Below are 26898 nucleotides of genomic sequence, written 5' to 3'. Positions count from 1 at the left end.
TTTTTTTTTTTTTTTTTTTTTTAGGTAGGGTCTCAATATGTAGCTCTAACTGTCCTGAAACTCACTTAATAGATCAGGCTGGTCTCAAACTCACTGAGCTGTCCCTACCTCTGCCTCCCGAATGCTGTGATTAACGGTGTGTGCCACTGTGTCCAGCTTCCATAGTCTTTTCTACTCTGTAAATTTTCTTTGTTTGTCATGAAAATTATACTTTTTGACAAGTATAATCAGATTGTTTATAGACTGTGCCTTAGTGACCGTTCTATTGCTATGGAGAGACACTGTGACAAAGGTATCTAATTATTTATAAATAAAAGAAAGCATTAATTGTGGGCTTGCTTACAGTTTCACAGGGAGTTCATTATCATCATGGTGGGGAGCATGGCAGCACTCAGGTAGATATGGTGCTGGAGAGGTAGCTCTTGAGTTTCGGGGGCGGGGGAGAGAGATCATGTGCGAGTGCCCGCGCATGCTCATGTGTGTGCATGTGTACTGGGTCTGGCATGGGCTTTTGAAACCCAAACCCAGTAAAACACTTCCTTCAACAAGACCATACCTTCTAAATCTCAAATAGTGCCACTCCCTGATGACTAGACATTCAAATATATGAGCCTATGGAGGCTCTTCATATTCAAGTCACCACAGACGGTCTCGTAATTTGTGTTTATTTTATTTTCATGATTAGTTCAGGCCCACACATTTTTAGCAAGAATACCATGAAAACAATGTGTCTTATTTGTCATAGTTCCTTGGTCTCTTTGAGTTTGTATACTGAATTTTTCCACTCTGAAGTTACTGTTTTTTTTTCTCTTTTAGTTGGTAAGTATATTGTGGGAAAATCTGGAAAACCAACCTTGATCTATTTTTTTTTTCTCAAAAATTGGCCTTCTAATTTTAGCATCTATCAAGTGGGTTTGGTCTGTAATGTTTGTGGTGTTAATTTGATGGTCCTGTTTCCCGTTCTCCTCAATCTGCAACCCCCTTTGAAGATAAAGGTCTCACTATGTATCCCAGAAACTCAAGATGTAGCCAAAACTGGCCTCAGACTTGAGGTGCTGATGCCTCAGCCAGCCAGTCGTATCATTGTATGGATGGTGTATGAGCACGGTTGTGTGCCAGCTTGCTGTGCGTTCTCAGAAACCCCAGAGGAGGCTTTCAGGCGTCTGCTTACCCACTCTCCACTTCATCCCTTTGAGACTCGTGCCTTCTTACTGAACTTGAAGCTGGCCTGGAGGCCAGGACACTTCAGCAATCCTTGCCTCCCCAACGCAACATGATCATGCCCAGCTTTTTATGTGGGTGCTGGGGCTGAACCTCAGGTTTGCACAGCAAGCGCTTTGAACCCATTGTGCCATCTCAACATCTGCTTCCGTTGATATTTTCAGTTCTGAGGGTCTTTAAGTAAGGGTCTTTTCCCCATTTACTTAGTAATTTGCGAATGTTGTTGGGGGCTGGCACCCTTTAGTCTCTTTCCTTAAATGCTGTTTTGTTACTGTTACTCAGTTTAAGCCAACTTAGCAACTCAGGGCTCCTTCAGGTTGACACCTGTTTTCTTTGGATATGTTCCCATTCTTTTTGGAAATTTTCCTTATTTTTCTGACACCAGATGATACTGTAGTCTCTTCTGTTTTCCCTGACTCATCCTTAGAGTGAAATGTTTGTTCCTGAATCTTTATTCTTTTCACTGGAGAATGCTGTTTAGAGACCAAGACTGGGTGCAAGTATACTTAGTCTTTGTAGACTCCTCAGTACAGAGAGAAAACTAACGCACATTTATGCAGACATATTAAAAGTTTGATTCCAGACCAACCCCCACAGGGTTCGTGTTAGCATTTTCCTTTCTTACAACTTTCCTGTGACAGTTTGAAATGTAGTTCCCAATATCTATATTTTCTTCCATTCCTTTTTTCTTTTTAAACAGATTTTCACTTACCCTTTAGCCTCCCACTCTGCACAGCTGAGTCTGACCTTGAAGCACTGCTCCTCCTGCTCCCCACGTGGGGTTACATTTGCGTCGTGACCATCTGTGTACTCTACTTGATTTCCTTTTCCTCTCTGCTTTCTTAGTTACCTGTTTACTGTACAGATTGGCTTCTTAGTATTTCTGTTTTTCAGTTTCCACTCACTCTGTTATAGTTTTCATTAAAATTATTTTCAAGGATATGCAAGCATTATTATGGCTCTAAGAGTGAGAGTTAGTTTTTAAACTGTAGCAAGAGGTGTTAGTACCTCTTCATCCTCCTAACAACTCGGTTCCCATTCACCCTTTCCTCCTTATCCCACCATTTTCTCACCACCCCTGTAGATGAACCATCTACCTTGTTTCTGAGTTATGCTTCCTGCCCATTTTCCTATATTCCTTCTTAGAGGTAGCAAAATGAGCTTGTCAGACTTTGGTTTTTCAGTGAGCAGTTGCAAAGTTTCAGACACGTCCAACCTATGGCTTGTGGGCCACATGGGCCACAGGTAGCTATAAATGTGGCCCAGCACAAAACTGTAAACTTAGGACATCATGACACTTTATTTCTAAACTTAGCTACAAGGTTCTTGAGTATGAACCTTGTAAATGGCAACACTTCACAGTGTCAAAAGTTGAACTTGCCTGGTTTAGATGCAGTTTAATCACTTTTGTATGTATAGACATAGATGCTTTCCAGTGTTATGGTCGAAAAGAATACTATAGTATGCATTTACACATTGCTTATTTTATAACTATTTAGTCTTGTTATTACAAGTGGGATTTTTTTTCTGTCATTTGCTCTACAGATTATTGTTAAATATTCAGATTGATGATATTTGAATATTTTGTATCTTGCTACATCAGTGAATTCTTTTCATTTTGAATTACTTTTATTCTTTTAGGGGGACATGTATTGTCTATTGTTTGCAAATAGAGATAAAGTTCTTTATTATTACTCTGATTTCTCTTAACTGGATGGATTGGTCAAGACTTCTAGTACAATGTTGAATAATAGTGGAGATGGCGGAAATTTTTGCCTTATTTTCAATCTTAATACATTTTTCCAATTGAACCAATCCTGTGCTCTTAGGCTAAATCCCACTCAGCCATTTTGTATTCTTTTCTTTTTTCTTTTTAAAGATTTATTTATTTTATGTATGAGTACACTAGCTGTCTTCAGACACACCAGAAGAAGGCATCAGATTTCATTACAGATGGTTGTGAGCCACCCTGTGGTTGCCGGAAATTGAATTCAGAACCTCTGGAAGAGCAGTTGGTACTCTTAACTGCTGAGCTGTCTCTCCAGGACTGTATTATTTTCTTAATGTGGTGTTTGATTCTTTTTGTTAACGATAACAATGCTCTTTGTAGTCTATTTTGAGAGTAGAAGCCCATTTCTTGTACTTTAGTGCCTAGCATGATGCCTTGCAATTCTGTTTGTTTCCTTATTAGACTGAGAGTACTTTTTGGAACTTTTGTGCTTACCTGAGCTCTTTTATGTAGTGACATTCCCCATGTATTATTGGATGCATTAGAAGCAGGAGTAGCTCATTAAGCTTTTATCAGATGGAATCTGAGAGCTGTGTCTCACTCACACCGCAAGCAGTCACATCTGTTACAGGATTGAAGGTTACTTTTCCAGTGTATGGGCAAGAGGTGTTCTAGTTTGCAGCTTTGCTTTGGGAGACCACAGATCACTAACATTTGGCTTTAGACATTTGATCAGTGTTTATCGTCAGCTCAAGTTGACAGTCTTTTGAAGTTTCTCATACATATATATGGTTTTATAAAATTGTTTTCTTCATTCTATGTAAGTACTTTTTCTGATTTTCTTAGAAGCATTTACCTGTGTAATCAATAGATAATTTATATATCTCCAGATAGTTTTGTAAAACAAATTCTGACCACAAATAAGTTAATTATGCTGTGCAATATTTATAAGAATGTCAGTGGTTGATGTCGTCCTTTTAACTGAGTGTTTAATGTGTGCCCAACACGTCTCACTTTTAGGTCTGTCTGATTGCGGCAGTGATGCTTCAGCTCTCGGTACAGCTCGGCAGCCACAGGAGAAGTCCAGTCTAGAGTTGAGGTGATTGGGGTGTTTGTATTGCTTTGTAAGGTCAGCCCATCTTAATCAAGGCCTCGGACTGTCCAGATTGCCTGAGTTGGCTAAAGGTATTCCATTCAATAATAAACTCTTGTGCATAGTGACAAGATAAAATGAGAGAGGCTTCTTTAAAATAAGGAGTAACTTACATTTGCTTTGGTGACCTAAAGCTTTATAGAATAGCTTTAAAAAAAAGAAAAAGATTTATTTATTATATATATATATGAGTACACTGTAGCTATCTTCAGACACATCAGAAAGAGGGCATTGGATCCCATTACAGATGGCTGTGAACCATCATGTGGTTGCTGGGAAGTGAACTCAGGACCTCTAGGAAGAACAGGAAATGCTCTTTGCCACTGAGCCATCTCTCCAGCCCTATAGAATAGCTTTAAAAAAAAACTAAAATTGCTCTACTGAAATTGCCTCATAAATAAAAACATCACATAGCTAAATCCACTCTAACAAACACTTGTCTGGTCTCACTCTAGAAGGTAAAGCTTATTTGTCACATCAAAATAAAAACGAAAAGTGTACAGGTTTTATTTAATATATAATGAAATATGACAGTGGTTCAAAGTTTCTATCAAAATACTAGTAGTATTCAGTGTCACAGGTAGCTGTCATTTTGGCTTACCTCCTCCCATGAATGTTCACTCCCTGAGCGTTCATCTGAACCCACCCAGGAAGAGAGCTTTTAAAAATCACTGAATGCCGTGCTTGAGACTCAGCCAAGACTCAGCACACAGCAGTGATAGACACAGGGTCTGATTCCTGCTTTGCTTTGCTTTGCTTTTCTCTTTTTCTTTTTCTTTTTGAAGGTTTTATAATTGATTCTGATGAAACCCTATAAGCCCGACTATTGTAGCTTATTAAACTAGGAAGAAAGATTAATTAGGGAGGAAAGAAAGAAGGAAAGAAAAGAAAGAGAATAGACTATTGTAGGTAATTAAATGGGGGAGAAAGATTAAACAATGAATTTGTTTAAATTGAGCTCAAGTCAGTATAGCTGTTTTTGGCACATAATAATATTAAGCACAAGCAATGCTTTCTTTTGTTCACATAGATCTATAGAATAATTCAATTCCATAATTAAAGCAGTTACTGATTTTCTATTGTTTTAGTTGAATAAACTTAACTTTCAGACAGATGAAAGACAGACTTACAGGATTTGGTGAGGCAAAAATACAACATGGGGCCCATGAAATCCTGTCTTTTTCAATAGTGTGGATAGAATTGGAGCTCTTCATGTTTTGTGGAGTAAGCCAGGCACAACAGTAGTTCAGTGTACCACTCGCTGAGATACTCACAGATGCCAGGCATCGGACTAGTTTTACGTTATAATCTCCTTAGGTTTTCCTCCCAAGTGTGTACAGTAAGACTTTGCATCTTGGAAAGGTTAATAGAGTTATTAGGAACCATCACTTGAAAGTGGAAACGATTAGACAATTAGGAGCAAGAATCTGGGAAACAAACAGTATATTCTTTAAATCACATCAGAGAAGACAGGTTGTAGTTTATTGTTCTGGAATTATAGCCTGAGTTCTTTTCTGCTTTCCTCTTAATTTAGCAATTTTATATAACAACTGGTAATACTCATGGAAAGTGATAATTATTTGCATTCTTCTTTTGTGTAACTCTGAGGTCTAAACAGTAAATTGAATTTAGTCCTTGTGTTTAAAGTGTATGCTGATTAATTGATGAAATTTAGAAAGAAACCATAAGGTAATGGTGCTTGTAGAGTGACAGATTAAAGGTTATGGTAGTTTAGAGGAATAGGATCAGGAATGTTGGTGACAGTGGCATTACACTCTTGAAATGTGTGTAAAATTGAGCACATGGGCGATATCCTTTCCAAAGATGGGGAGAGGAAATTGGGAAATACGTATGGAGAGTGAGTTTGATGTAACAAATCTAAACAAGTATAATTAGTGGAAAGAAAATAATTGGAAGGATTCTGAGTGTCAGATTGAAGAGTTGGCTTTTATTTTGTAGCTACAGACATGTTGACTACGTTTATTATTCTGTAGTATAATGTGTTATATGCCATGAAGCATGGCAAAAGGCTAAAAATTGTCAATGAGGACTCATTAACAGAGTTGGGTAAAGGTAGCTTTCTGAGGATACAAAGTTTCAGTAGAAAGTTGAATGAGGTGAGAGTCATGCAGAAATCTAGAGTAAGAATCTTCCAGGCAGAGAACAGCAAAGCTAAAAATAAGAGTGGTGTGTCTGAGGAAGGGGTGGAGGTCCCGAGGCTATCAATGGGTGTGATTGAGGGAGGAAAGGGAGTGTGTTTCAGAGGCAGCTAGTGGCCGAGACTGGTGCCGAGTAGACGTGACAGTGACAATCAGAAGATGAGTCATTAGACACAGTGGGAAGCTCAAGATCATGATGGTCATGCTTGATTTGCAACAAATAAGAAAATGGACAACATTTCCATAGACTTATTCAGATCCAGTAATTGTCTGGATTTAGCATATCCGTTTTCTTTATTTAGAATGGGATTAAGAATCCCCTGTCTATTGAAGCCATGGAATTATCAAAATAACTTAAAGGTGAGGAGAAAAAAGGCTCTACACATTAACATTTATATCTGTAATTTAATTCTGTCTTGATTATGGTCTGCTGTAGAAAACTAGAGAGTGCCCACTCTAGTGGGTTGGTGTTGAAGACAGTGTGGAGCAGAGACTGAAGGAAAGGCCATCCAGAGACTGTCCCATCTGGGGATACATCCCATATACAGACATCAAACCCAGACACTATTGTGGATGCCTGGAAGTGCATGCTGACAGGAGGCTGATATAGCTGTCTCCTGAGAGACTCTGCCAGAGCCTGACAAATACAGAGGTGGATGATTGCAACCACTGGACTGCGTGTGGGGGTCCCCAATGAAGGAGTTAGAGAAAGGGCTGAAGGAGCTGAAGGGGCTTACAGCCCCATAGGAAGAACAACAATATCAACCAACCAGACCCCTCAGAGCTCCCAAAGACTAAACCACCAACCAAAGAGTATATCTGGAGCGACCCATGACTCCAGCTGCATATGCAGCAGAGGATGGCCTTGTTGGGCATCTATGGGAGGAAAGACCCTTGGTCCTGTGAATGCTGGATGCCCCAGTGTAGGAGAATGCCAGGGTAGGAAGGCAGGAGTGGATAGGTGGAGGAACACTCTCATAGATGGGATAGGGGATGTCTGGAGGGGAAGCCAGGAAAGGGGATAACATTTGAAATGTAAATAAATAAAAATATCCAATTAAAAAAAAAAAAAAAACCAGAAAGGGTTTACATTTGACAACTGGGAAGTGGTAAATTGTCACAGAGACAAGTATCATTGACAAAGTTCATCCAAAGGCCAAAAGTTAAAACAAACATATTAGAAACAAGTTTATAAAAAACAAAAAAGAAAAGAAGTTTATGCACGATAACATTTAATTTCTAAAAAATGCTTAGAAAAACCTAGAATGTTCATAGAAAAGATCTACAGCCTTACCACCTATATCATTGTTTAACAGCAGTTTAATTTACTTAACAATTTAGTTAACAGTGTAATTTCAAACCAGTGTAACTGTTCAACCTAGTTTACCACCAGGCAAGTAAAATTAAAGGTATAATAATAAGTTTAATGATATCTAAATCTATTTTTTATAAAGTTTTCTGAAAAGGCAATAAAAGTACCCCAAATACTTCAACATTAGGTCACTGCTTATGTTCTGATGGTATTTATTATTATTTTTTTTTATTTTTGCTTTTCAGTAGTTGTATTTCCTACCAGTTTTGTAGGATTAAATTCTTAATTTCAGTCAGTTCTAGATAAAAAGAAGTGAAGAAAGTAGGCAGAGAGCAGAAGGAAAAGCTGCAAATATTCCAGCCCAATTGTTCTAGTTCGGGCTTAGACGAGGAGGGTCGTAGTGCTTAGTGGACTAATTATGTATATCCAGACAAACCATATTTTGTTCCAGTACCAATAGTACAAATGCCTTTTGTGTTAGATGAAATTATTCAGATTTTTGTTTGCCTGTACAAAGACAAAGCAGTTCTAATAAGCTCATAATTTAAATACTCTGAAATTTCCTCCACCACTGAAACAAACACAATCTATTAAAATGAGGGAGTATATGTATCACAAAGTGTCAATTCAGTATGGCTCCAAATGAACCTGCTAAATGAAATTGCAAGAGAACCAGCTGAAGTGCTAGGAGACACTGACCTCAGGCCAAGCTCTGCCCCAATCCATACTTCAGAGAGAGCACTTCATTCCTGTAACCTTTGTGCCCCTCGTTAGAAGGAGCATAGATGTTCAGAATTGACAGGTCATATTGGTAGATTTTTCTTTTGACAAGTATGAAGTGTCCTTCCTTATCTTTTTTGGATAGCTTTTGGTTGAAAATTGATTTTATTAGAATGGCTACTCCAGCATATTTCTTGGGACCATTTGCTTGGAAAAAAATTTTCCAGCCTTTTTTCTCTGAGGTAGTGTTTGTCTTTGTCACTGAGGTGCATTTCCTGTATGCAGCAAAATGCTGGGTCCTGTTTACATATCCAGTCTGTTAGTCCATGTCTTTTTATTGGGGAATTGAGTCCATTGATTTTGAGAGATATTATGGAAAAGTGATTGTTGCTTCCTGCTATTTTTGTTGTTAGAGGTGGAATTATGTTTGTGGCTATCTTCTTTTAGGTTTGTTGAAAGAAGATTACTTTCTTGCTTTTTTTAGGGTGGTTTCCCTCCTTGGGTTGGAGTTTTCCCTTTATTATCCTTTGTAGGGCTGGATTTGTGGAAATATATTATGTAAATTTGTTTTTGTCATGGAATATCTTGGTTTTTCCATCTATGTTAATTGAGAGTTTTGCTGGGCATAGTAGCCTGGGCTGGCATTTGTGTTCTCTTAGGGTCTGTAAGACATCTGCCCAGGATCTGGCTTTTAGAATCTCCGGTGAGAAGTCTGGTGTAATTCTGATAGGTCTGCCTTTATATGTTACTTGACCTTTTCCCCTTACTGCTTTTAATATTTTTTCTTTGTTTTGTGCATTTGGTGTTTTGATTATTATGTGACAGGAGGAATTCCTTTTCTGGTCCAGTCTACTTGGAGTTCTGTAGGCTTCTTGTATGTTCATGGGCATCTCTTTCTTTAGGTTAGGGAAGTTTTCCTCTATAATTTTGTTGAAGATATCTACTGTCCCTTAAAGTTAGGAATCTTCACTCTCCTCTATACCTGTTATCTTTAGGTTTGGTCTTCTCATTGTGTCCTGGATTTCCTGCATGTTTTGGGTTAGGAGCTTTTTGCATTTTGCATTTTCTTTGACTGTTGTGTCACTGTTTTCCATGGTATCTTCTGCACCTGAGAGTCTCTCTTCCATCTCTTGTATTTTGTTGGTGATGCTTGCATCTAGGACTTCTGATCTGTTTCCTAGGTTTTCTGTCTCCAGGTTGTCTCCCTTTGTGGTTTCTTTATTGTTTCTATTTGCATTTTTTGATTCTGTGTGGTTTTGTTCAATTGCTTCACCTGTTTGGTTGTGTTTTCCTGCAATTCTTTAAGGGATTTTTGTGTTTCCTCTTTAAGAGCTTCTAGCTATTTACCTGTGTTCTTCTGTATTTCTTTAAGGTCGTTATTTATGTCCTTCTTAAAGTCCTTTTAGCATCATCATGAGTTGTGATTTTAAATCAGAATCTTACTTTTCCAGTGTGTTGGGTGCTGGGCAGTGGTGACGCACACCTTTAATCCCAGCACTTGGGAGGCAGAGGCAGACGGATTTCTGAGTTTGAGGCCAGCCTGGTCTACAAAGTGAGTTCCAGGACAGCCAGGGCTATGCAGAGAAACCCTGTCTTGGAAAAAAAAAAAATTCAGTGTGTTGGGGTATCCAGGACTTAACTGTAGTGGGAGAACTGCGTTCTGATGATTCCAAGTAGTCTTGGTTTCTGTTGGTAAGGTTCTTGCACTTGCCTTTTGCCATCTGGTTATCTCTGGTATTAATTGGTCTTGCTGTCTCTGATTGGAGCATCTGTCCCTCCTGTGAGCTTGTGATCTTAGGTGTGTTCGAACTCCTGGGAGACGAGCTCTCTCTGGGTAGGACTTAAGTTCAGAGAGCTGTGCCACAGGGTTAACTCTGGCACAGATGGGGACCAGAAGGATCCTGACCCCAGTTGCTCCGTGGTTCTTGTGCTCTGTGGTCTCCTGCCAGGTCCCTTTTTGGCCAGTTATTGAAGCAAAAGTATTGGTCTCACCTGTGAACTTAGGAGTGACCGCACTACTGGGAGACCAGCTCTCTCTGGACAGGATTTGGGTATGAAGAGCTGTGCCACAGGTGCAGATGGAGACCGGAAGGCTCCTGTCCCCAGTTGCTCTGTGGGGAAACCCTTTTGTAACATCAAGATATCTCTTTTCAGGATTTAGAAAAAACACTATATGAACATTTAACAAGCTGGTCTTGGCAGCTATAGAAAAGGTATAGACAAAGAATTGAATTGATAGTGGGCAGAGTTATTCTGTATTGTTAGGGTAAAGATGAACTTAATGAACATTTGACTGCCAAATTGGCTGTGAGGAGAGTTAGGGAAGGTTTTGGTCTGAGAAGCAGTTGGAGAAGTGAACAGGGGACAAGCTAAGTTGTTTTCTGCATCCATACTATTTTTGTTGTGTCTGGAAAGCTTGCTGGAGAGCTGCTAGGTTTATTGAAGGCATGGGAAATTCAATGAGATCATATCAGAAGCTTGAAAAATCAACTTCAGTTAGTGTGGATACCATAAAAATAAGCATTAGCAATCCAACAAGATTGGCTTTATTTTAGCTTATTTTTCAAGGAGATGTGGTTCGTTGTGGTGGAAGGAATGATGGTGCTGGCCTTGCTGTGTCCGTAGTCAGGAGGCAGAGTGATTCCTGCTCAGCTCATTTTCTCCTTTTCAGCTCAGGAGTGGTGGCCAGTCTTTTCATCCTCAGCTCACTTAGTCTAGGTCAACCCCTGCACGCATGCCCAGAGGCTTGACTCGTAGGTAACAGTCAATGTTAATTGTCACAGTGGGCAAAATCTCTGCCCATCCTGTTACTGAGATTTTTCAGTATTAAAAATGTTCATTTTTGGTCAGGTGTCATAGCACACGCCTGTTATCCCAGCACTGGGAGATGGCTGAAGATACTTAGAAATCATCCTCAGTTTGAGGCCGGGAACTCTTGTCTCATACAAGCAAGCACACAACAGGAAAGAGGAATCACAACAGCAGAAATAAACGTTCCTTTTCATTGAAAACAGTAGCTTCTAGGTCTTCATTAGTTTCAACATCTCACTAGATTGAATTTTCCCTGGGAATGTATTTCTTGGTTTATTTTATGTTTTAGTTTGTATTCTGGACATTGTGAACTGTAGTTTGAATAAGAATGCCCTCATAGGCTCATATATTTGAAAGCTTAGTTACCAGGGAGTGGAACTGTTTGAAAGGATTAGAAAGATTAGGAGGTGTGGCTTAGTGGGAGGAAGAGTGTCACTGGGTTGGGCTTTGAGGTTTCAGAAGCCCATACCAGGTCCAGTGTTTCTCTGCCAGTAGATCAGGTTGTAACTCTCAGCTACTTCTTTAGCTCCATGTCTGCCTCTGTGCTGTCATGGTCCCCATCATACTAATAACAGACTAACCTTCTTCAATTGTAAGCAAGACCTCAATTAAATGCGTTAGTTCTAAGCGATGCTTTGGTCATGGTCTCTTCACAGTATTAGAACATTGACTGAGGTAGAAACATTGAGATATGGAAGTCCAGACTGTTAGTTTCTCATCTGATATCATTTCCTTTGTGTAGTGGGGAATGTTCTCAGTAGGGCTTGCATTACAAACTGTTTCTTGATGGTGACTCTTCTATCTAGATCTTTTCTTTGTGGTTGTGTTCCTTTGGGTCTTTCAATTCCAACAAAATTCAAGGGTTGAAGATGTAGGTAGACAGGATTTGTCAGATGACCTTACTAGATCTGTCCTTTCCTGGATTCTCTTTCTCCTCTTTTTCTCAACTTTCCAATAGTTTAAAAAAGGTCAGCTTTCTCTACATGTTGCCAGCCAGAAGTAAGGAGATTATCAAAATTTTGTATTTAAGATTCTGTGGGATGTATGTGTACAAATATATGCATAGAGATAGAGAGAGACAGGCAGATGGACTTTTCTATTCTCTTCCAGTATAAAACATTATTGGCCAAATGATGCTGCACTGTTTCTGGTAGCTGTGGTAATGAGTGGATCCTAGGCCTGAGGTCCTACCATACCACAGTCATACCAGTCATGCTTCTATGTGCACACTTCAAAGTGCAGCCTTCAAAATACAGTCTGAGCATAAGGGCTATTGTCTCTCAGTAGTTCTGCTCATGCCAGTTGGGGAAAGGAAGCTAAGTTTAGACCTTTGGGTGACATCCGTGAATGAAGGTCATTTGATAAGCAAAGCATAGAGGAACACTTTTCCTGCTGTGTAAGGGGTCAGACCACATTAGAGTCTGGTGCTGGATCATTCCCATTGGACCGGTTATTGCTCGGGGCTGTCTGTGCTGTAATAGACACGGGTCAGTTGTAGGTGATTGCCACTGCTCTGCATGTATGGGGAAGGTGCAGAGCAGATATTTGGGAGGAGCCTTGTCTTTGGTGAGAGATGAGAGAAATGATGAGCTGGTTGTAGGTGGAGAGAAGCAACTAGCCCTCAAGACTGTTTGCATGGAGTTTCCCTCCCGTTCAAGTTGGGTCAGTGTCTTCCACTCAACTGGACAACTGAGGAGAGGAGTAGAAGTTCTTTTAGCTTGGTGATGTCCTAGAAAACAGACTCTTGCCGTCGAGAGCTCAATAGGGATTGCTTGCTTGCTTGCTTGTTTGTTTTTCAAGACAGGGTATCTGTGCAGTCCTGGCTGTCCTGGAACTTGCTTTGTATACCAGGCTGGCCTTGGGACTCAGAGATCCACACGTCTCTGACCCCCACATACTGGAACTAAAGGTCCCACCAACCAGCTAAGCCCAGAAGTTTTTGGTTTTTGTTTTGAAATCTCTTTTTAAAAAACAATCTTTCAGAGAATACTCATTGATTTTCTTTTTCTAGTGTTAATGATCAAATCCAGAGTCTTGCTAATAAGTTTCTTAATTGTATTTTTTGATTCGGGTCCATAGGTTAATTGGATATGTATACACACAGTTATAATTAGTTGTTCATTATGGTTTTGGTAACCACAGTGTGAGACAGTAGCTAGCATTAAAACACATGTCTATTGGGAGTTACTGATCTGCCCCTGACAGTTATCCCAGGGTCATTATTTTAGTGTCTGTCCTTGTTAAAATATAAAGAATGAGAAACACTTTTAAAGACACCAGTGACTATATATATAACAAATAGTGGGGAGGAAACATGGTCATTAGTTCTTAATGGAAAGTTGAATCAACTTGGTTTACTTTGAAGATTTTAAAAATTTAAAGTTTGTGAAAGTAATTTTAAGATTCTTTGTATAAAATTCTTAGATTAATTTTTCAGAAAACCTTAAAATCATTGCTGAAGTGCAACTGTTTTAACAGTAATAATTGATGTTCTGCTATTTAATTTCTGAGAAATTATACTTCATGTGGTTATAAAATTAAGGATTATGTTTTTAACTATTGCTTTGCTTTTTGAACTATAAAACTAGAAGATAAAACTTTAGTTCTTCTGATTCGCATATTTAAAATTTTTGTTATAGTAAGAAAATTTTTCCTGTAGATAGCAGCTTATTTTGAAGTCCATTAAATAAGACAAGTAGACCCTCTTTGTATAAGTAATACACCAAACATGGCTTTCTGAAGTATTTCTTCTATTATGAGTGGCATCTATCATAATTCTAAGAGGCAAGGAAGGTGCTCCTGGTATTTGTCATCTGTAGTTTTTTCTTTAAATCAAGGAATTTAGATTGAGTACAAAGAAAGCAGCCAGGTGCATTTATCTTACTGTATTGTCATTGTGTGAAATATATATGAAAATAATATATGGATATCATACCAAGTTATAAAAATATTAGATTGGTAGATAGTAAGTGTATGCGACTAAGTCTTAAAAATGTGCCTTTTATAGTTGGGCATTAGTATGGCTTTTTCTCTTCTCTTTAAAAAAAAAAATTTTTTTTTTTTTTTTTTTTTTTTTTAAATTTAGGTGTCTGCCATGGCTCAAGAGTCTCCCAAAAATTCTGCAGCAGAAATTCCAGTAACTAGTAATGGAGAAGTTGACGATGCTCATGAACATGGTTATAATCGGGTAAGAACACTCTGCTTTCTGTTAATGTAGAGAATCATGGCATACTTTTGCCAATAATTTGAGGAATATTGGCTAGGCCGTGGCTCTGGTTTGTCAAGGTTAAGCTTTGCTACTGAGCACACAGTGAAATCTCTTACCTCTAAGATAAGCCTGCATAATAAGGAAACTCAGGCATAAGCCTGCATAATAAGGAAACTCAGGCTACTGTCATTAACTGCTACCAATTACTTAATAATATCTATTAGCACAAATACTCCCTGTACCAAATATTTCATCCTTTCTTCTTCCAAATTTTGATAACTACTTTAGCACATTTATTCTGTGAATATTTACTAAGTAGCTGCTGTGTGCTACACAGGCACTGGAGATACAGCAATGAAAAAAATACCTACCGCAAGAGAATTGATATCCTTAAAGCTTATATGAAGGTGAATCATCCCAGCACTTGGGAGCAGATGCAGGAGGATTGCTGCAAGTTCTAGGCTAGTTTACTTACATAGTAAGTTATAGGCCAGCACGGCCTACAGATTAAGATTCTGTCTCAACAGAAACAAACAACAAAAATATCTAATGAAAGCAGAAGGCCTGTGTTCAATGAAAATGCACTATATTTCAAAGAATGTTAGGCATTATCTCAGTGGTGGAGTATGCTCAACAAACCCAGTGCAAAAAGTAAAATTAAAAATTGAAATTAGGTTCAGTGTTGGAAAGGTCACCACAGCCTATTCTCTGTCTTAAAACTTCTTGTTATTAGAGTCTGGCTTATACACAGGGAAGGGTCCAGTGTGAACACCACTGAACAAGGATTCAGTACATTTCCAGGAACTCAGACCATTCCCTCATTGCCTGTTGCTAAGCAATATGCTTCCCCCTTTCTGGGGGTGGGGTGAGGTAGGGTGCCACTAATGTAAACCTGCCTTTCTTGATTGATTGATTGATTGATTGATTGATTATGTATTTATTTATTTATTTTGTTGGTTAGTTGGTTTGTTGTTTTGAGGCAGGGTCTTCTTATGAAGCCTAGGCTGTCCTCAAACTTGTGACCCCCTTCTTCAGTCCCCAAATACAAGATGCGCAAGCATGCATAGCCACTGGACTGCTTTTTACTGTCCCTTTGATTGTCAGTGGGATTGTACAGTTCGGATTTTGTGAACTCACTTTGACTAAACATCTGAGACTCACTTGCACTGTTGCTTGTAGCACTCACTATTTTGTTCTTTGACTTGTATTATAGTTTTCTGTTTATAATCTGTTTTTGGTCAGTGGACAGTTAGGATGTGTCTAGTCCTTGTCCATTATGAATAAAATTGCCTTTCCCACACCTGTACAGATGTTTGTCCTGCACAGTCAACTGCTGAATGGACAAAAGTGAAGTGTACAGTTCCTAAGTACACAGATGTTGACAGTTTTCACTAGCAGTGATTGAGAGTTCTAGTTTTCAGCATCTCAGATAGTTCCTCATATTTGATGTACAATTCCTCCTTAGCCATTCTTATAGAGGTAGAATGATAACTCTCCATTTCTCTGGGGGGAGAGCCAGGTGGGAGATGGGCCAGGAAGATGTGATGGGTCTGATGCATGGGACCTGAGCTCAGGGAACCAGCCATGAAGCAGAATGTAGTCAGAGAAGAGCCTAGCTGTATGGCCAAGGTGTTTGTAAATATATTTTGAGTCTGAGTCTTATTTCTGGGAACATGGCTGTGGGAGGCAGCACTAACTTCAACATATTAATACATCTGATTTTATGTGAGACTTTATGCTTTTAAAGTACAACATATATTAAATAAAAGTATTGTAAAAATTTAAATAAATGGGGTACTTTTCTTTCTCTAAGAGCTTTTGCTGTTTTATTAAACTAGGTTATTTATACATGGTTTTGGGTTTGAACTCTGCTTTATTTCTTGGTCTCTCCTTAAAACAACACCACACTATCTCACTCTAATAATGAAATTGGGCAAAACTACCAATTCTAACCTGGATATTTGGCAGCACATTGCTCCAGTGTATTTCCTCAGGGTTATTTTGTACATTAAATCCTTTAATGGGTCTTCAGAGTCTTGCTTCTGAGTGTCACTTATAGAAGGTGCTTTGCTTATGCAGTCAAAACTAGTTAAGTAACTTGCTTATCTGCAAATTTAGTCTTCATTAGTATCAAATTCTCCTTTTGGGTATTGTACTCCAATGCTATTTCACTTCATCTTAGAAGGCAAAGAAAGGAAAAAGATGTTTGTCTCGGAGCCCTCTCCGTGTTGAGCATGTATTTTTATCAGAGGCAATATTCGTGAAATGCAGTAATATACTTCCACCAGTGTATCCTCCCTCATCCCATCCAGAGGCTCAGCACCATGACGCTTGCTGCTGTTCCTCCCCAGTCTAGTGAGTCAGGAGTCTCTTATATATTTGATACCTTTTAGTTAAAATTAACTTTAGTTGGGTGCTTTTCTCAAGAGTGGAAACAATATTTCAAAGCATCCTTTGACGGTTTCCAGTGTATTTATACTTAAGATCTATCCGACATGTGCTAACCTAAATGTTAGTTGCCTTCTCATTTCGTTTTCCTAGTTGATGAACGGGAAATAATATTTAACCCCAAATATTTTAATAAAAGTGAATTTTTAGAAAGAAAGAGTCAAATGCATTGACTGATGTTAGACTATAGATGTTTATAGAACAGCAAAGCAGTCTCATGGGTTAGGATTCCTGTACAGATTTTATAGATACATACATACTTCTTCCTTAATGGCTATTCATTTAGAATCTTGTACTTTTTTCTTGTCTTTGCATAACAGTCACTGTCTTTGTCAGGGTTTCTATTGCTGCAAGCAAGTTGGGGAGGAAAGGCTTTATTCAGCTTACACTTCCACATTGCTCTTCATCACCAAAGGAGGTCAGGACAGGAACTCACACAGGGCAGTAACTTGAGCTGATGCAGAGGCCATGGAGGGTGCTGCTTACTGGATTGCTTCCCCTGGCTTGCTCATCCTGCCTTCTTGTAGAACCCAGGACCCGGGGATAGCACCACTCACAATGGACTGGGCCCTCCCCCCAAACCCTAATCACTAAGAGAAAATGCCTTACAGCCGGATCTCATACAGATTTTTTTCTCAACGGAGGCTCCTTTCTCTGTGATAACTCTAGCTTGTGTCAAGTTGACACATAAAACCAGCCAGTATAGTCACTATAAAATTATAAAGTCTCACGTGAACATGATACATTACTGAGTTGCAATGATTAGGTTGGCCAGCGGGTGTCACTGTGGCACAAGCAATGAAACTGTAAAACCTGTTGAAGTTGGCATTTTGGTTTCTCAGTACAGATTGTGTTTTGTTCTGAGAGGCCGTCCTCCGCATTCACATTTCTGTAGAGATTATAGTGAACGTGCTTAGACTAGAACTGCACCAGCACTGCAGTCCTTCCTTCTATACGCACCTCCAGAGATGAGCAAGGCAGGGAGCTTGCTATCGCGCGGGCCTCCACTGTCCTTAGCAAAGATGCTGTTATTTTTTAAGTAAAACATTTTTTGTTCTTTAAAGTTCAATCTTCACAGATATAAAGTTACTCTCTAGTTTTGAGCTGTATGTTATTTACAATGGATGTTATTAACAATTATTAAAGAGCAATTGGGTGAAGTGGTATAAATCTGCCAGTCTTCTGCTTAGGGGCCAGAGGCCAGAGACTCAGGGTCATTCTCGGCTACACAATAAGTTCAAGGCTGACTGGACAACATGAGACTGTCCCCAAAACAACAGAAATAGAAAACAAAAATGAAATGTGATGGATGTTGTTATCTTGTTTCTTAAATAATAACTAGATGTTGGCAAGTTGTAGCTTGAGTTAAAGAGAAGCAAGCACAGTTACACAGGGTTGTGTCTTCTTGTCAGTTCAGCTGTGATTATCAGATTAGGGAAGTCACTTCATTAGATACTGTGGAAATGGAACTTTTCCTGTGGGATGTCCAGAACAAAAGTACATAGCTCTGAACTCCTTAGAAATTGCATACATATAGCAAACTATCAAAACTTCCTATTAAATTTAGGGAGTTATAATCCAGGATCATTAGGACTTGATTACAAAGCACTGTTTGAGTAGGAACCTGTTAGAGACCTTTGTCACTCACTACTTTTATTTTACGACAGGCAGAGGAGCCTGGACGCTCAGACATAGTTACTAGCATTGTGTAAGCTCTTCCTGAAGCCTGTGCGATATGGCTGTAATTTCAGTGAGGGGCAGGAATTTTCATTCATTTCCTTATTTCCATGCCTGGCAAAAATGTTTGGTGTGTAATAGAGGCTTTCATTTCATAAATGTTTTGTGAATGAGCACATAGTTTTGTTAGAGCTGGCCTAAAGATAAGGCTTCCAGACCTGGAGGTAGGAGAGGCAGTCCACTTTTACACTGACGAAATTTTGCATCCTTGCCTGTGCTGCTTGGGCTGTTGTTTGCTTTTGTGTATAAGCAGTCTTTGTTGTTGTTTTTTAATGGCATGTGGAAAAATGATAGACTTGGTCAAATAAAGCATGCTGATATGTGGGGGAAATAATTACCTGAGGGATTACTGATCAAACTGAGCGCTAGACAGATGGAGGAGGGTGAAGAACATTCCCCTCAGAGAGAGAGAGAGAGAGAGAGAGAGAGAGAGAGAGAGAGAGAGAGAGAGAGAGAATATATAAATGAATGAGTGTTGGAGGTGTGGACCTAAGGTGTCTGATGAGAAATGACACCAGAGAGATAGAGGACCCTGCAAAAGGTCATGTTAAGGTACTAGCTTATGTAGCAGGCAGTGTAGCCACAAAATGGTATAAAAATGGGTTATCTGTCTCAACCACAGTCCCATTTTAGAAAGTTGTATCTGAGCTCAACATGGTGGTACACACGTTAAGTCCTCACACTGGGGAGGCAGAAGGATTGTGAGTTAGAAGGGAGCCTGGCCTTCTTAGCAACTTCTGTAGCCAGACCCTGTGGGAAAAAGGGAAGGGTGGAGGGAAGGAGGGCAAAGAAAGTTGTTTCTCACTACAGTGTAAAGATTCCATTGCAGGGCTGGCAGGACAAGAGACAAAGAAAACAAGGATAGTCACCAAGAGAAGAGAGGTAAGACCTAGACTCTGGTAGAGAAAGTAGAACCATTGGTGACACCAGACTACTTAAGACAGACAGGTGGAAAACAGCATGGTGCATGCAGACGAGAGTGGAGCTGCTGTATGTAGACTGTAAAGTCTTGAAGGATCCTTGAATGAGATTTCTTTCTTTACTAATACTTTCCCTTTTAGCCTAGAGTAAGAAGGGACAGTTAGTTCTTTTGCAATTCTTCTCATGTGTTTCAGTGTCCTGTACATCACTAAGTCTTAAAACATTATTGACTACTTTGTGAAACAACACATTCTTATTCAGAAGTAGATTGTTATGCCAAGTTTTAAGTTGTGAGTTTTAAGTTTTCATTTTGGGATTGAACGGCTCAGCAGTTGCGAGTTCTTGCTGCTCTCGCGAGAACTTGAGTCTGGATCCCAGCCCCCATGTCAGCAGCTCACAGACACCTGTGTCTAGCTCCAAGCGATCCTCCACACACTCAGACACTCACACAAACACACATACAAACTCTAAAACTTTTGCATTCTTTTTTTAAACCAGTATCAAAATGTACAAAACAAAGAGAAATTCCCAAGGTTTGAATGAGCACTCTTTCATAACTTTATAAAATCTAAGAGTCTAATTTTGTATCATTTTAAAAGTACTAAAAATGCATATGACACTTATTTGAAGTTTTTAAGGCATCATATTTGCTTATAGGCTAATTGAAAATGACTTTTAAGTGTATTAAATACTTCAGTAGAGTTGAGATTTAAGCCATTTTAAGTTTGAATTGAATATCAGTAACATAAAAATATGAAGTGGGGATTTGGTCTTCATTATGAACAAACTAATTATTTCTGAAGTATGTCTTGTAAAATGTAGGACTAAATACATATATTCAATGAGTTTTTAAGCTATGTAGTACCTTATAACTGCGCATACAAAAACTGAAAACTAACATTATACGAAGAAGGCACATTTGAAAATTTTATACATTGTGAGTATATATTATGTTACTTAGGAAATATGACACCCCCCAAAATAGACAAGTTAACACACCCAGACTCCTGAATATTATCTCATAAATTACCATCTCATTGAATTACTTTGTACTTTCAAACTGCTTGTCTCTATTTAGAAATTTGTACCACTTCATTCAGATGTTGCACTTTTTTCTTTTTCTTTTCTTTTTTTCTTTTTTTTTTTTTTTTTTTTTTTTTTGCGTAATGGTGAGAGCTCTGCTTCTTGAAGGATTGCTGCTTTTTGCATGAAGGAACCTGGCCACTAACACTAACACTGTCACTACTGGAGGCCATCAATTTTATTACTGATGACATCGTAGCACTTAAAAGTGTCCACATTTCTGTTCCATTTCTGTTTAGTCCTTTCCTCAACATCCAGCGCTCCACTCTGCTACTTCTTTCTAAGAATCTACACAGTGCTCTCTTTAAGAAAACGATTCAAGTGGCTAGTGTTCTTTCAGCTATCCCAGGATTCCAGTGTATAGTTTGTAGACTACTCGTATTGGGTGCTTGCTTTCTTCTGTGATGAAGTCCCTGACAGAAGCAAGCTGGCGGTTATTGAGAGTCCAGTCCATCAGCACAGAGAAGTCATGGCAGCAGCTCTTGAGGCAGCTCAGCTCGATCCCTGTCCCTGTTCTATACAGAGCAAGACCCTAGCTCATGAAGTGACCACCAGTATTAGCTGGAATGACTCCTGGAAGACGTGCCCAGAGGTTTATTTCTACACCAACTCTAAATCCTGTCAAGGTGATAGTGCAGATTAAGGGTCAACGGCATTTGAATGTGTTTATATTTTTCCTTAGGAGAGCTTATCTTCACTGAAAGGCACATGCCTAACATCCTTGAAAAAAATAGGGAGACTGGAAATGAAGTGGTTAAAGCAGTATGACTCGATCGATCAGATTAAATAAGAATGTTAAATTAAAACAGCAGAAACTTCAGCAAGTTCTGAATATTTACATTTTAATCCTATATTGTAGGGTAAACTAAACTATAAAGAAAGGATTTCTCAAACATGTCCAGAGGGTATAGCTCAGTGGCAGGAGATCTTCATTGCGCATATCCAAGGCTCTGGTTTCTGTCCCAACACTAGGGGCTTGGGGCACTTACATCCTTTTGTTTTCAGTTAAGTAGTCTCTGTGGAAAACCTTGAGAGACCTCTCTCACATGCACTCCAGAAATCTGGTGCTGTAAGAAACCATTGAGAGCGAAGACCCATGTTTTTCTTCTGATACACAAGAGGCGTGCTGATTTCTGTATTTGGAGGAAGGTGTTTGGTTGGACTTGATGTATAGCAGGGGCATGTGTCCCTTACACTCGTCCCGAGCAGTATTCTTGGAGTCTGGAGCTTTCTAGTTTTGGCGTATCCTCAGAGATCTTCAGTAATGACAAGGCCACGTCATATTTCCACCTGTTTTTGGAAACGTGTTTTGTTTTTTTTTTTTTTTTAAAGATTTATTTATTTATTTATTATATGTAAGTACACTGTAGCTGTCTTCAGACACTCCAGAAGAGGGCGTCAGATCTTGTTACAGATGGTTATGAGCCACCATGTGGTTGCTGGGATTTGAACTCTGGACCTTCGGAAGAGTAGTCGAGTGCTCTTACCCACTGAGCCATCTCACCAGCCCTTGGAAACGTGTTTATGACAGTGTCTCTGTCACTACTGAATTAAGTTACTGTTACTGGAATTCATGATCTGTCTACTGGCCTCTTCCTTTCGGTTTGTTCTCTATACATTTCTTATTTTTAGTATGAACATACTCCTATCGTTTAAAGTCTGTCTTTCCTGTAGTTTTGTATTCATAGGCAGTTTCTATTACATATATTAGCATTTTATATTCTTTTTTTTATTTTTTAAATTTTATTTTACTTTTATTTATTGCTTTATATATCATTACTTTTATTATCTTTATTTTTGAGGTGGGCTCAGTGCTCCCTATTCTTGACTCCCCAGTATCTGTGCTTAGCAAGCGTGTGCCACTGCACCCATTTAGTATGTAGCATTTTAAACTTGAAGCTCTCATATGTAAAAGCTCTTCATAGATGTGTTCTTTAGAGTAGTGAATATTAGAAGTTAATTATATGGTTGTTTTAAAATGCAGGCATGCCCTAATATAATTAAAATGCATTGTTAAGTGTATTACTTAACGATGGGTCAAGGATGAGTGCTTATAATTCCATGTTTGCAGATGATAAGGAGATACATTAATGACTTTGGTGTCTTCTACTGTCTGTCTTTCATAAGGCAAAGATCACTCATCCTAAATCATATGAAACATATGCAATCTTCTGTTGATCCAACTTCAAACATTGAGCAGAGTTCTGTTTATAAGTTAACATGGGAGGGTATTGTCCTTCACACTCTGTGTGTGCTGTCTGTGAAGTAAGAATTATTAATCCTCAATTATCTCCATTTTATAATGAAGAAACTCAGCAAGTTAGAGAAGCTGCCTGGGATCACGTGGTCATAAGTGACTAAGCCAGATTCCCAGCTGAGGTTTATCTGACCTGACTCCAGTGCAAATGTTGCTGCATTAAGTCAGACTGATCATTCCTGTTATTTTTTTAAAGTAATTAATCTGCTTGGTATCAGAATGAATTCTTTCCAGATAACCAAAGTGCTAAACAATCTTGTTTTCTTTCTCAAATTCTGCCTGCATCTCAGTCTAGAAAGAGTACTGTAGTTTAGGGATGACCTCAACCCTACCACAGTGTAAATATTTTTCGCACTGAAGTTGATGAATTCTTTCGTTTCAATCACTATTAGTAACAAAACACTTGAGACACCCCTTGCTATAATACCAGTGAAGACATGACGAGTATGGGGGAAATGTCAGGGTTGAGGACTGTAGCATGAAGAATTTGTTCTCAGACATGTTTCCTCCATTTTATATTTGTGATAAATCACTCAGTAGCTTATCTAGCTAGAAAGTTATGAAATTTAAGGTTGAACAGGTAGAATAAAGTTTTTCGGAACTAAGCAAAGATGCCTAAAAGATAAAACTATAGTCACTTACTACATAAAAGTTTAGGTTTTCTTGTGTTTTGCAAAATGTATCTTGGGCATTCTAAGTTTCTGGGCTAATATCCGCTTATCAGTGAGTGCATATTTAGTGACTTCTTTTGTGATTGGGTTACCTCACTAAGGATGATATCTTCCAGATACATCCATTTGCCCAAGAATTTCATAAATTCATTGTTTTTAATACACAAGAAAACCAAAAAGGAAGACCATCATGTGGATACTTCATTCCTCCTTAGAATAAGGAACAAAATACCCATAAAAGGATATAGGTACAGAAACAAAATTTAGAGCTAAGACGAAAGAATGGACTATCCAGAGACTACCCCATCTGGGGATCCATCCCATCATCAGCCACCAAACCCAGATACTATTGCACATGCCAGCAAGATTCTGCTGAAGGGACCCTGATATAGCGGCCTCTTGTGTGGCTATGCCAGTGCCTNGCAAACACAGAAGTGGATGCTCACAGCCAGCTATTGGATGGAACACAGGGNCNCCAATGGAGGAGCTAGAGAAAGTACCCAAGGAGCTGAAGGGGGCTGCAACCCTGTAGGTGGAACAATATGAACTAACCAGTACCCTCTGAGCTCGTGTCTCTAGCTGCATATGTAGCAGAAGATGGCCTAATGGGCCATCATTGGGAAGAGAGGCCCCTTGGTCTTGCAAACTTTATATGACCTAGCACAGGGGAATGCCAGGGCCAAGAAGTGGGAGTGGGTGGGTAGGGGAGCAGGGGCGGTGGGGGGGGAGGGTATAGGGAACTTTCGGGATAGCATTTGAAATGTAAAGAAAGAAAATATCTAATAAAAAAGAAAAAGAAGTTTAGGTTTATATCTAGTCTCAAAATGCCATGGAAACCTGTAGGAAGTCAATCAATGTGTATTTAATTTTCTGTTCTTGGGAGTAGTTAGGTCTGGGAGAAATCTTAAAATTGAATTAATATTTCAGTTATTAAAATGGGTTAGCTGAGTATAAAAGAAAGAACAATCATAAGCAGTATTAAAGATCAGGGATATCCCTAAGAGGGAATGGCTTTAATTACTGTGTGTTTAATTACAAGTCATGTATGCTAAGCCAGATTTAGTGACATGGGTGTAGTTCAAGTACCAAGAGGCTAAAGTAGAAGAGTTGCAGGTTTAAAGCCAACATAGGTAGACTAGCAAAGTCCTCTAAAATAAAAATATATTCTAAGTCTTATATTTCTTTAACTACTTAGGGTTACACTAAGGAATTATGGTATGACCATTCAGCAGGTTTTAGACCTGGGTACTCAATCTTAATGGAATCCTAAGGATTCCTTCAGAGGTGATCTCAAAGTTAGAGAAAGGCACACATTTATGCTTAATCACCAGAGAAGATTGTTCCACAGAAGCCCATGCTCAGGAAATGTTTACAACTCTCAATAGATCTTTAGCATACACTTTCCCCAGAAGTGTAAAGATGATAAGCATAGTCATCCTTATTTTATTTTGGCCTCTTTGTGTATGTTGCCAAGTTTCACATTGATAATAGTGGAAAGATGCAGAAAAATGAGTTGAGCAAGAAAAGCATAAGGGATACATTGAAGGACTGGAGGGATTTCAGGAATCGGAGTTCTGTAGCAAGCATTCAAAATGCTGTCTTCAAATCATGTTGTTGCTACAGATCTCACTTAACCTGTGCTTAGTGTTCTTACTCTAGTAGCAGAGTCAACAGAGTTACTGAAACTTAGTTGTGTGTTTACCACTGACTTAAGTTACCCCTGTCTATTCTTTCTAAATGGATATAGAACTGTGACGCTAGTTGTATATATCAGATATTCCACTTACTATGATACCAGACATGTAGCAGATTTTCATCACAAGTTTTAGTTGTGATTATTCCTGAATTTTGTGGGGGGAGGGAAGTGGTCTACTTCTCTAATTTTAGGCTGGCTTTAGATGAGATAGAATGGTATCTATCTAGTTCATGATTGGTCTTGACTTCAGCTTTGAATTCTTTTAAGTTGTTCTTATACATGTCCCAAATTTATATCCTTAAAGTAGTTCTTTCAGCACATCAAGCACATCTGCTGTTTAGAACTCATGTTTTAGTTCAGTTAGGACTAAACCTCCTATTTTATCTGGCCGCCGCCTTCTAATTCCTGCTCCCCACCTCGTAGTGTGACTTGAACTGCACTGGCCCTGCATTGGTTGCTGGCCTCCCAGTCTCCTGCCCCCAATTCTGCAAGCATCTTTGTTGGCTAACCTGCTTTACCCTCATTCCCATCTCTCCAGCCTTCCGTGTCCTGATACCTTAAACTGTGATCAGTGTAAAGGTTTGAAACATTCTCCTAAATCTTGCTGTATCATCACAGAATGCCATGGCAGTTTAAGGAGATAATGTGTAGAAAGAGTAAAAGAGCACCAAATGTAGTAAAAGGCACAATTCTGAAATTTTATGTCATGTGAGATCTTTTACCAAGTTTTTTTTTTCCTTTTATTCAAATGTTACCAAGGATTTGAAGCATTCATTAGCATCTGGACTTGGACTCTCAGAAACTCAGATTACATCTCATGGCTTTGACAGTACCAAAGAGGGGGTTGTTGAAGCAGGAGCATCCCAAGGTAAGAACCCGCTTATTACAAAGATGACTGAAGTCAGGATGGCGGCTTCACTAAGTGCTACGTCTGTTAAAGAAGACTCAAATTGAACTCTTTATTTCTCTAAGGAAAAGTGGCCATAATCATAATCACCTTTTTCTTCAGTTTAAATAATTTGAGAATTATTTTGCTGATCTTCGTAGGTACATATCGGAATGACTAACTTTACTGATAACCTCCTTTCCAGGATGTAGCCCATGCGCACACCAGGCACATGCCCTGTCACTTATGCACAGCCCCGACAGGGGACTAATGACTTTTAAATATTGTGAAATAAAGCTGTAAAGTTATTTCAGGAGGTAAACGATCCACAAAATTGCAACTATTGATTTGTATAAATACAGATGACATATGTCAAAAGAAATAAGAAAATGCAGCTTTTATTTTCCTATGCTTGCCATATAGGAGATCCTCAGGATCACCTTGGCATTTGGTCTCAGCTGATACTCACACTATGGCTTATTACAGGCAGTCAGTAGGGCACAGAGACTGCTTAAGTCTTTCATTGGGAAACTGGAGACATATCTAAAGTGTAGCTACTTGGGAAGACCATTGAACACTTAGTGTCCAAGGCTTTTATAAGGATTACACACACAGGCAAGCACTTTGAGCACTGTCAAGATTCTAGACTTAACAGAAGTCTGTAGACATTCAACCTAAGTCACTATCTGTGGGAACAGTTTAGGCATTGGGATCCAAGCCTTCTGGAGAGAAATTTTAAAAGTAATGTGAGGATCTGAACAAAAGCTGGTCCTGTAAATAACATTTTTTTTTAGATTTATTTATTTATTATATGTAAGTACACTGTAGCTGTCTTCAGACACTCCAGAAGAGGGAGTCAGATCTTGTTACGGATGGTTGTGAGCCA

The 26898-nt window shown here is 38.9% G+C and overlaps 1 protein-coding gene across 6 annotated transcripts in view; it reads left to right on the top strand.

Moving 5' to 3' along the window:
- Window positions 1-26898, top strand: part of Arfip1 (ADP ribosylation factor interacting protein 1) — a 75096-nt gene that overhangs the window by 12261 nt on the left and 35937 nt on the right. For 4 of the 6 annotated variants that reach the window (XR_003843704.1, XM_029537765.1, XM_029537763.1 and 1 more), the window contains exons 2-4: window positions 3971-4135; window positions 14191-14292; window positions 25886-25994. Coding sequence is in view for 5 of the 6 variants with exons in the window: in XM_029537765.1 (XP_029393625.1) it covers window positions 14200-14292; window positions 25886-25994 (202 nt within the window). In the remaining variant the exon portion in view is untranslated. The remainder of the gene's footprint in view (window positions 1-3970; window positions 4136-14190; window positions 14293-25885; window positions 25995-26898) is intronic. The other 2 variants (XM_029537764.1, XM_021195970.2) reach the window with 2 other exon arrangements.

This window comes from Mus pahari, chromosome 4, assembly GCF_900095145.1.
Source record: "Mus pahari chromosome 4, PAHARI_EIJ_v1.1, whole genome shotgun sequence".
Lineage (NCBI taxonomy): Eukaryota > Metazoa > Chordata > Mammalia > Rodentia > Muridae > Mus > Mus pahari.
This window is presented reverse-complemented; position numbering and strand designations above follow the sequence as displayed.